General features: G+C 35.5%; 1 protein-coding gene across 1 annotated transcript; it reads left to right on the top strand.

Annotated features, from left to right (window-relative positions):
• The first annotated feature begins 242 nt into the window (after positions 1-242).
• On the top strand, positions 243-1,511 carry LOC132296090 (putative F-box protein At5g52610). Its single transcript, XM_059794330.1, has one exon. It carries the CDS (start codon positions 243-245, stop codon positions 1,509-1,511), a length of 1,269 nt encoding a protein of 422 aa, XP_059650313.1.
• Positions 1,512-10,951: the final 9,440 nt, after the last annotated feature.

The raw sequence follows: 10,951 nt of genomic DNA, 5'->3' as shown, positions 1-10,951 counted from the left end.
ATGATTATAGTTTTTGTTACTCCTGGGGATTTTTTAATAGTTGAGGGAATTATGTCATTTTTGTAAATAACAGCAGGTTTTAATGATTTTAACCTTAAAAATAAATAAATAAATAACTAAGTGTGTTTACAAGGACGGCTAATCCAAACCCTAATTTGAGGAAAAAAAAATACAAAGCCGCAACTCTATATATAAGTATTGTAACTTGCAACACTGAGAAAACCATGTTTTGAAACTGAGCAATGGGAAAGAAGCAACCAAGAAAGACTAACAACAACAAAAGAAGTGATGATGCCAAGAAACCCTCCTCAAAAAACCCAAATCGTTCTATAACACGACGAGCAAAAAGCAACGCTATTCCTCCACTTCCAGAAGATTTGATCTTAGAGATACTTTCAAGACTCCCCGTGAAGTCCCTTTTCAGATTCCGATCCGCCTGTAAACGATGCCTCACCATCATCGACAGCCCTTCCTTGGTGGACCTGCACTTGAGCCAATCTCAAACTCGGCCCTGTGGTCCCCTAATCCTTGTGTCTTTCTCGGGTCCTGACTCGAAGCATTACTTCTATTCTGCAAGTCTTGAAGGAGGGCCAGCGGTCCGCCTTCTGCAGCTGCCCGGCGGCTGCAGTAGCTATGTTTCAGAATCCCTTAATGGATTAGTATGTTTCTACAATGGCAGGGATGTCTATGTCATTAACCCTAGCACTCGGAAATCCAGATCCCTACAGGCAAGTCATTCTAATTGTGAGTATTCTAGTTATTCTTTCGGATTTGATCCTTCAAACAATGACTACAAAGTGTTACACATAATAACCAGGAAGTTATATGACATGCAATATGAAGTACTCACAATAAAGGGTGGTTCAAAGAAACATAAAGAAGTGTTCACCTCTCATGGTAATAATATTTCATGGAGAAAAATCACCCACGTCCCACCATGTTCTTATATTTTCAAAGGACAAGGTGTTTGTGTTGATGGCGCGATATATTGGATTTGCGTGAAGGTTCCAAGTGAAGAAGTTCTGGTGGTGGTTTTCGATGTTGGTAGTGAAAAGTTCCGATCGTTGCCACTTCCTGAAGGTATCTCTCCGTCTATCTATTTGAGTTATCCTGAAGGTATCTCTCCGTCTGTCTATTTGAGTTATAAATTGAATAAAATTGGAGGGCGTTTGGCTTTATTGAAAGATAGAGATTGTGATTGCATTACCATAGAAATATGGGTATTAGAGGATTGTCACAACAAGTGGGTTCAGAACACTATTGTGTCTCCACAAAAGTATGAAATACTTTTCACCTTCTTGTCAAATTCTAGTCCTGTGACTGTATACAAGGGTGAGACGCTGCACTTTTCAAAAACAGAACCTTATCAATATATTTCTTGGGATCACTGGGATCACAAGAATAAGGCTTCTAGGCCTATTAGAATTAGTGAGGCACTTAACATTCGTAGTGTAGAAAGTATCCGTGTTAGTATCACAAATTATGTGTATTGTGTCATTTGTTTATCTTGATGCTTGATTGTAGTAACAAATGAGAATCATAGGGAAATAATTTAATTGATAAATTGCATTTTGAATTGTAATGCAACTTTTATTCTGAAATTTGTAGTCACTTTTGTGTTTTCCATTTGTTGATGAGTATATTTCAGGTCAAATTTTGAAGTAGTAACCGAAATTTTCTTAATCTTTAGTTTTCTTATGCATTTGAATGCGCACTTAGTTTCCAGCGTTATAAGGCCTTTAGTCATTGTATTGATGGTTGTTGCATGCTCAATTGGATTAATCATATACATATTTTGCTTCAATACTTCTATTTCTTAAAAGATACTGTTTATATATATATATATATATATATATATATATATATATATATATATTATTTAATGCATTGATTTCATTATCGTGCATTTGATTTATTAATCAGCCTAGAGCAATTTGGGGAGTTTGATGTTAGTCTAGATGGTTGATTCGTGTTTCTAATCAAGAATCACGTGAAAACTTAAAATTATATGTCAATGAAATTGGTTTTTATTTATTTATTTATTTATTTCAATGCAGCTCCATAAATGTTTTGCTTAGCTGTTCTATAAATGGTTTTTCTGCCGACTTTTTATTGGATTTATGTTCTAAAATTTGCTAGTCATTTCTTTCTTCTTTTTTTTTGGAAGTTTAGTCATTTCTTTCTTCTCTCATCACCGTGTGTGTACCATAAATGCTGCATAACATGAGAAGTATAGTTTCAAATATTTTTGGGCATTGAACTAACGATAGAATTACTACAAGAAAATTGGTTTAAGGGCCTCTTGATTTCCAAGAACGGGGGAGGAAGATTGATTTTATTAATTTTTCCTCTCTTGTGCCCTTCCCCCTCCCCTTCTTTTCCAATGGGCAAATTCAAGTTGGTCTTTTCTATTGCGTTTTAAAAAGGTGTTCTTCCTATGTTGCGAGAACAAGGTGTTTGTGTCAATGGATTAGCGCGAAGGCTCCAAGTGAAGAAGTTCCAGTGATTTTCGATGTTGGTAGCGAAAAGTTCCACTTCCTGATACTGTCTCTCCCAAGTATAATTTGAAAAAACATTGGAGGGCGTTTGGCTTTATTGAACTGTGAAATACTCTTTACCTTGTTGTCATATTCTACTTTTATTCTGAAATTTATGGTCACTTTTGTGTTTTCCATTTGTTGATGGGTATGGTTCAGGTCAAATTTTAACCGGACCATATAATTATCAATATAACACATTATTACTTTCAAATTGGATTTACCTATTCATTTCGATTATTCCAATATTCTTCATTTAATTGCATGTCATATAATTCCCAAATCCCAAATTTAAGAAGGCATATTTATTAGGTCCATACTTCATCCCACCAAAACTATGTATATGAGTCCTTGTTTAGACCTGAAAATAGCAGACAACCACCAAATATATCTACACATTAGGGAGGCAACATGAAACTTTAGAAACACTTGCAATTATTCATAAGTAGCTCATAGTTCTCAAAACCTTCCCTTGAAAATTAAGATAGATGGGAAGGAAACAAAATCAGGACAACCAGAGGGCAAATTGTTCGCAATTTTCCTTTCTACGAGGAAACAGTCTTGGAGGTACTCACAAGACTTCCCTTATTTTTTATATATATTTTCCAATAATATGTATATATTTTTTTAGTAATGTGTAAAAATGCCCTCCTAAAATTTCTCCTTCCCTTGAATACTATTTATGTTTCCTTAGATGTTTTTTTTATTAAATTGTTTCATTATATTCTATATATGTAATATATTAATTTACCTCTTCCCTTGTATACTATATATGTTTTCTTAGATGTTTTTTATTAATTTGTTTCATTATATTCTATATATGTAATTTATTAATTTACTTCTTCCCAAAAATATCCACCCATGTCTCTTTATAGTTATCTATATCTATCTATAATATTATTAAAAGGGGCAAAGTACAGTAAACCCCCTTGTAGCAATTTTCTAGTAAATCCTCTTCGCCTAATTGTTTACAAAGAACCGCCCTCAACTTGTAACCCTTTTCAATAAATTTTCCTTATCTAAATTTTTACTAAATAACCCCCCTCAACTATCTAAGGGGATAAAGGAGTAGATATTTAGACCAAAATGCCCTTTTATTTAAGTATTAATTTTTTCTAACTTAAAAAATTCATATCTCACCGACCGTATATCCAAATATGGCAAATAATATATGCACGAAAAGCTTATAAAAAAATGATTAAAGAAATATAAGATTTGTTTAATAAAACTTCATAACCAGATAGAAATAGACAATCTAAAAAATTACTTCTTTTATTTATTTTTTTTATAAAATACTCGGGTTATTTGTAGAATTATTAATAATCAACCCCAATAGAGACCGAATATTTATTTTTATTTATTTTTTAAATGGTGAGTCTATAAAAAATGAAAATACTTTGACACAAATTATAATATCTTATTAAATTGATCTCTGTTGGAGCTAAATTTTTTTTATATATTTGGCTAGCTCCATATGTAAATGATTAATTATGAAAATTTTCTTACAAATATCTCGAGTATTTAAAAACTAAAATAATATTGTTAGAGTATTGATTTTTAGATTGCCTGTTTCTCTCTAGTTATGAAGGTTTGTTGTACAAATTTTATATTTTTGAAATCCTTATTTCATAAGTTTTTCGTGCATATATTATTTACAATTTTTAAATGTAAGGTTAATGAGATTGGAGAATTAAGATTTAAATAAAAGGTTATTCGGTTCAAATATTAAGTCTTTTACTCCCTTTAGATAGTTAACAGGGTTCTTTAGTAAAACATTAGACAAGGGAGATTTATTGAAAAAAAACCTACAAGTTGAGGGGTTCTTTGGCAAAACAATAGCCAAGGGTTACAAGTGAGGGGGTTTACTAGAAAAATGTTACAAGCGAGGGCGGTTTTCTGTAGTTTGCCCTATTAAAAGTGTAAAGAGTTTCAATATTACAATATTTTAGTATTTATTTATTAAATTAAAATAAAATGAATTAAAATAAAATGATTTCTATAAATAAAATAAATTAAAATAAAAGAGTTTCAAATTTTGAAACAACTAAGGATCTTACTCCCCTGCCAACTTAGTTTTGTGATCTATCGCGGATACAATTAGAGGGATAGCGGAATTCGCTAGAGCAAGACCTTCCACTGTATTTCATCAAAAGCAGCTACCTCTACCAATTCAGATGGTTGATGCTCTGTTCAAAATTCCTAGGTATTGCAACTAATAGCTGGTTAACAATTACACCCTGATATGGCACTTCTCATATCTTTATCTTTTATTTATTCTTAACTTCTTTAATTTCTAATTCAATATCCTTGAATCTTGTAACATTAGTTTGTAATTGAGTACTCTATAATCATTTAACTTAGTTTAAGTAATTGTAATTTGTAATTTCTCATGTATTGTTAATGGAACTAGCCTTTTAATTCTTATGTATTTTCACATGTCAATACATTCCATTCAAGCCACAGTAATTCAATCACACCTTTTTTTCGCAATTTGGTATCCGTTTCACTTTGCATCTCAATATCACAATCGAGCATCCGTAAATATATTATGTCCTTGTTATCAAGGCAATGACTACTTAGAAAGAGTGACCTCCCTTGCTTCCTTATAATCGTTTGATCATCAACACCACGTATTTTAGCGAGTTGACTCAAGTTAAGGTCAACTCAAGAGCATAGGATTCGGCACACATCTCGAGTCCGGGCCGAGGACTCTGGCATGCCAAAGCACAAACTCAAGAGCCATAAAAATGTCTGAACACATTATTTTATTTTATACAAAATAATGGAAATTGTACAATGCAAAAGTGATTTTAATGCTTTTAACTAAAAAGACCTAGGTATATAGATATATTATAGCTAGGCTTTTCCTTTTGAAACCGACTTTAACTCGGTACTCTAATTAATAACCAACAAACATGCAAAAACACAGTAATAAATAAAGAACAAGAGATGGGAATGAAAACACGATTTTCACATGAGAAGAAAAATACAGCCTCCTACAAACTAATTCACTAAATCAAGAAAGAGAAGAACGAAAATCAATTTTTATAGAAAGAAAAAGAGAAAAATTTCAGAATTTTTCCTCTAAAAAAGTTTCAATTGATTCTCTACAAAATCTCAAATATTTTTCATGAAAAAAACTGTTTGTGTATCACAAAAAGTCTTTGCTTATGAAATGAAAAAGTCTCCTCAAACATTAGATAACGTTACATCAAACCATATTCCCTCAATGTGAATATCTTTAAATAGGTGAAAATTATGAAATTATTCTCATATTTCACCAAAATGGGCAATTTTGGATGACCCTCTGTTGACACGTTTTGCACTAACTGATTTAGACAATTTATTTTGTAAGAAAAAGGCACTAGTATTCACCGGGGAAAAAAAAAAAGGAAGGTACAGTACTCTTTTATTCATAGCTTTAAACAAGCATGGATATACATTATTTTAGATGTGCTACGCTAAGTGTAGCAATTTTTATTTCATTTTTCAACACTCCGCATTTGGTTATAAAAAGGAGATGATGGAGATAACACTACAATACATGCATTGATTATTGAATTTATATATTAATTTCCTATAATTCAGCATAATTATTGAGATCAAAGTCATCAAACAGCCCTCAGTCATGACAATTTATGCGGACTGTGTTGAAAATAAACTTCATTTTAGAATTTTAGTTGTAATTAGTATTTTCAAGTATTTGATATACATGATGCATGTGTGCATTTCATGTTAGTAGGGGTAGTAAATGGTTTTGATTGAGAAGGTTATGTAAGATTAAGAGGTATGCGAATTAAGTCTCCTAAATACTATGTTAGTGGGAATAATGCTATTAATGGTTATGTTAGTGGGAGTAATGGGAGTTATGGATATTGAAATGTAATTGGTTACATATGTTTAATTCTATATAAACTCATATAATGGACCTATTTTATATGTGAGTAGAAGAATAAGATGAATTAGTAGAAGTGGAATAAAATAATTTTCCAAGTATTCCTCTATATCCTCTTTTCTTCCTAAATATCGAGTGTTGTGTCTACCCCACTTATTTCCAACAAAATGGTATCAGAGCAAAAGCCAACAAAGTGGTATCAGAGCCAGATTTCAAGTTCAGAGTCCAGACGATCTTGAAGGCCTGACGAAATTGATCCCAGAAGGTTCAACATTTTGAGAAAAAACATGTTTTTCCTTGATGATGATGAAGAGGGAAAAATGTATTTTTTTAGTGAGAAAATGATGTTCTCTAATTACAAGAGAATGAGAATCATCATGACTTCATACCTTAAAGCATATTATGGAGGGAAAAATCTCCCTACCAATAAGAACCAACTACATCAACAAGTGAATTACAACTCATTTATTCTTGGGCCATATGACTTTCGAATCCTAGTTCGATCAAGCCCAAAGGAGCCATCGCCAGCCCATCATAGGATAAGCCTAATCTATTCTCAGTCAAAGATACAACTTGGATAAACATTATCTAAGCTTCGGATCAAATCAATCACAGCATCAGAGGAACCCTGTATAGAAGAAAAGGTTCACATGGAAGAATCTCTATAAAGAAAGAGCCCCGTATAGAAGAAAAATTTTATATGGAACAAAATGTAGAAGGATAATGATGAATAAATTGTGGGAGGTAAGTAAGACGAGTTTTACCATAATTTTACCACTAATTCTTATATAAATAGAGGCATGAGCCTACAATGAAAGATATAAAAAATTCTTTGAATCTCTGTTGTACGTTGCTTCTATTATTTTTATTGAGTGTTTTGCTTTTATTCATCAATTTATCATAATTGAAGAATTTTTGTACCTACACTTTGGTGCCGTTTATGGGAAATGTATAGAAATATACTCCCATGAGTGATTAGTTACTTGTTTTATGCGACTATGTTCTGGGATGTCAACTACAGGTGCCGCAGCCAATCAACAAATAGAACTGATGCAGAAGATGCGAGAAGAGTTCCTGCAGTAATTTGAGACACTCAAACAAGCAAACGAAGCCAGCACAGCTTAGATCACGTTGTTACAGCAATAAAACGTTGTTCTTTAGATAGCCATGGAGCAGATCGCCGCCCAACCATTGCCCGACAATGCCACCTTGTCGAACAGGCCTCAAGGAGTCTCTCCCGACCATGTTGCTCCTTCGGAGGCCAATGCTAAATGAGTCCCTATCAACTGCGTTGTGCCGCCAGAAGCTGAAGCCCAACCCAACGAAAGTGGGCAAGGGCATAGGACGAAGAATAAAGCCAGAGCTTTGGAGAGTCATCCCTATCAGCACACACGAGATGAACAGGTCGAGCCCACCCAGAGGCCTACGATGTTGCAGAACAAAGTCCCAGGAGTCTTCGACAAAAAAAGGCAGCCGAGGATCTGGACGCCAGCAGAGATGTCCAAAGAACACAAGGATTCTTTGATGAAGGCTCCATTCACCGACGAGATAAACTATATTGAGAGACCAAAGAAGTTTACCATGCCCATTTTCATACAGTTCAATGGTACAGGGGATCCTTCCTGGTACCGCGATCACTACTCCCAGAAGATGGCAATAGATATCCACAATGATCCATTCATGTGCAAGGTGTTCCCAACCAGTCTGACGAGAGCAACTCTAGAGTGGTTCAAAAACAGGACTCACAGGTTAATCCTGAACTATGAAACTTTGTGCACTATGTTCTTAGCGCAATACTGCGGCAAATAAGAAGCAGAAGAAGACTAGCAGAAGGGAGAACCTCTTCAGGATTTCCTATCTAGGTATAATATGGAGGTTTCAGAAATATTGGACTGTAATCCTGCAACAACTGTGGAAGCGTTTAAGATTGCCATGATTCAAGGGACTAAGTTTCATACTTCTTTGGTCAAATACTTCCCCAGGACATGCAAACTCTCAATGCCAGGGCGCAAACTTATGTCTGACTTGAGGAGAACATAGCCAACAGATCTCAACATGAAACCCTCATCATGGTGAAGAATAAGCCCCGGGAGAAAGCCTCGGGCTCCAAAAACCAGAGGGGTCAACAATCCTCAATACCAGCAGTCCAACCACTAGAGAAGAAGCAAAGAGTTGATGAAAGGCTAACCCCTCTTCGAACAACTTTGGCTTGATTATTCCAAAAGAATAAGACAAGGTTCGCAGTCCCCAGCCAATCCGTCAACCTCTGGAGCAGAGGGACAAAAGTAAGCATTGTGCCTATCATAGGGACTACGGGCATATTATTAACAATTGCAAGATTCTCCGAAGACAGGTGGAATCCATGATAGTCAAAGGAGACCTAGTAGACTATATTGGGCCGAAGGAACAACCGAGGCCAAAGTAGGTTAATCCTAGGAGGTCCGAGGGCAATTAATAAGTGAAAGTCATCCATGTAATATATAGAAAATCCAAAGAAGATCAGGAGTTAGAAAAAGTTTATCGCTCTAAACTAAGAGCAGTCCACAAATTGAGGAAATTATCCTCAGTTAACTCCATCTCCTCAGGCAGTATCAAGATCGAGTTCGGCGATGAAAATTTGGCCAGAGTGCAACTCCCCCATGAAGATCCATTTGTCATTAGCCTCCTAGTGGCAAACTGCCTTATCAAAAGAGTCCTGGTGGACCCTAGCAGCATCGCTAACATCATAACAAATGCAGTTTTTGAATGACTGGAGATCCTATCATCATCAATTAGGACCACTTTTAGGGTTTGATAGAACAAAAGTGGACCCTATGGGGGTGATAGATCTGTTAGTCACTACAGCAAAGAGAATACTAAAGGAAAACTTCGTCCTAACAAAAATTTATCCCTCTTATAACCTGATCATGGGAAGAAGGTAGATTCACTGAATGAATGGGGTTCTGTCTACTCTGCATTAGGTGATGCGATGTGTGACGACCCTGGTTTTTAGGCCAGCATGTCCTGTGATGAACTGAAGATTGACCCGATAACGGATCCGATATGCTGAAGTGAAAACATAAAGCAAGACTCTAAGAAGTCAAAGTGACCTTCCATGAGGTCGTGGAATTCAATGAGAACTGATGCGGAAGCAAAAGATCAAAAATATGACAAATAAGCCCCAGGGGCAAAATAGTCATTTTTAAAAAATGTGGATTCGGGTGTCACCAAGCACACCGCTGGAAAGAAAACAAAAAAATAATCAGGATGGACTTAAGAATCGCATGATTCGGAGTCCGGACGAAGGAGAAACGACCTGACAAAGAAAAACGAGCATTTAAGGCTAAAAGGGTAAACTAGTAATTATCCAGGAAGATCCGGTTGCAACTGAGCACACTATTGGAAAGACAGTGAAAAGTTAGTCAAGTTCAAAAAAAAGTTCACTCGATTTGGAGTCCGGATGAGGGAGAAACGAGGGTTTGAAGTTGAGACGTCGCGGCGGCCCGACGAAGGCCATGGCGCACACGGCGCCCATGCACGAGCCCACCGGCGCCCAATGGCATGCACAAGCTGACAGTAAGAAAAAAAAAGTGAGGTTCCAGAATTGAGGCTTGAAACGGAGGTCGAAACGAGTTTTTCTGAAAAAACACAAAGAAGAAACCCCCCCTAAAATCGAGTTTTCTACCCGACCTTGAAGACGGAAACGAAAAAAACTCACTGTAAAATGCCCAAAATGCCCTTCCAAGAAATCTGGTCATGAGGGTCATAAAGCTACTTAATGAAAACTGGAAGCTATAACTTCACGAGGGATTTCCGGTATCAAAACGACATTTTCTGGAAAAACATGAAAAAGAAACCCCCCGCTAAAATCACGTTTTCTAAGCGACCATGTCAAAATAAGAAAATAAAACTGATATGAAAGGTCTAGAATATACCTAGATCAGATTATGCAACAAAATTTCAAAATGAGTCCCTAAGAGGCTCAATTCACAAAGGAAGAGGTTTTTCTTGAAAACGATCATGCACGCAAACGTAACTTACCTATTAAGATGTGCTACAATAGTGCACAACTTAAAAATACCACTGATGCAAAATTTGACCCCTCAACGGCCGAAAAGGCAAAAATGGACTTGAAATGGAAAATATGGAAACCAAAATTAGGAAATGGTTTCAAATGACCATTTGGCCCTTGGCCACACTTTATACAAGATAAATGAGACCTAGTGGAGGTGTCGGAATACACTTTGCACCACCCGATTTGAAAATGAACCCTTAAAGGTTCGGATTCTACTATTTTAGCCCAAAATGCAATATGTGAACTAAAATGCAAAAATGAAAACTAAATGATGTTTGGCCCTTGGCCACGCCTCACATATGGCAAATGAATGCTAAAGGATGAATTATATACACAATGCACACACCGGTGTGAAAATGATATATCAAAACCCTAATTTTCATACTTTTCTCATTAAAGGCAAAATTCAACATTCATGAATATTCATGGATTTTAAATAAAGTTTGACCTTTGACCACAAATTAT

Source organism: Cornus florida, unplaced genomic scaffold (assembly GCF_030987335.1).
Source record: "Cornus florida cultivar Cherokee Brave unplaced genomic scaffold, ASM3098733v1 CherokeeBrave_3.0.0_Hap2_Chr02, whole genome shotgun sequence".
NCBI lineage: Eukaryota > Viridiplantae > Streptophyta > Magnoliopsida > Cornales > Cornaceae > Cornus > Cornus florida.
This window is presented reverse-complemented; position numbering and strand designations above follow the sequence as displayed.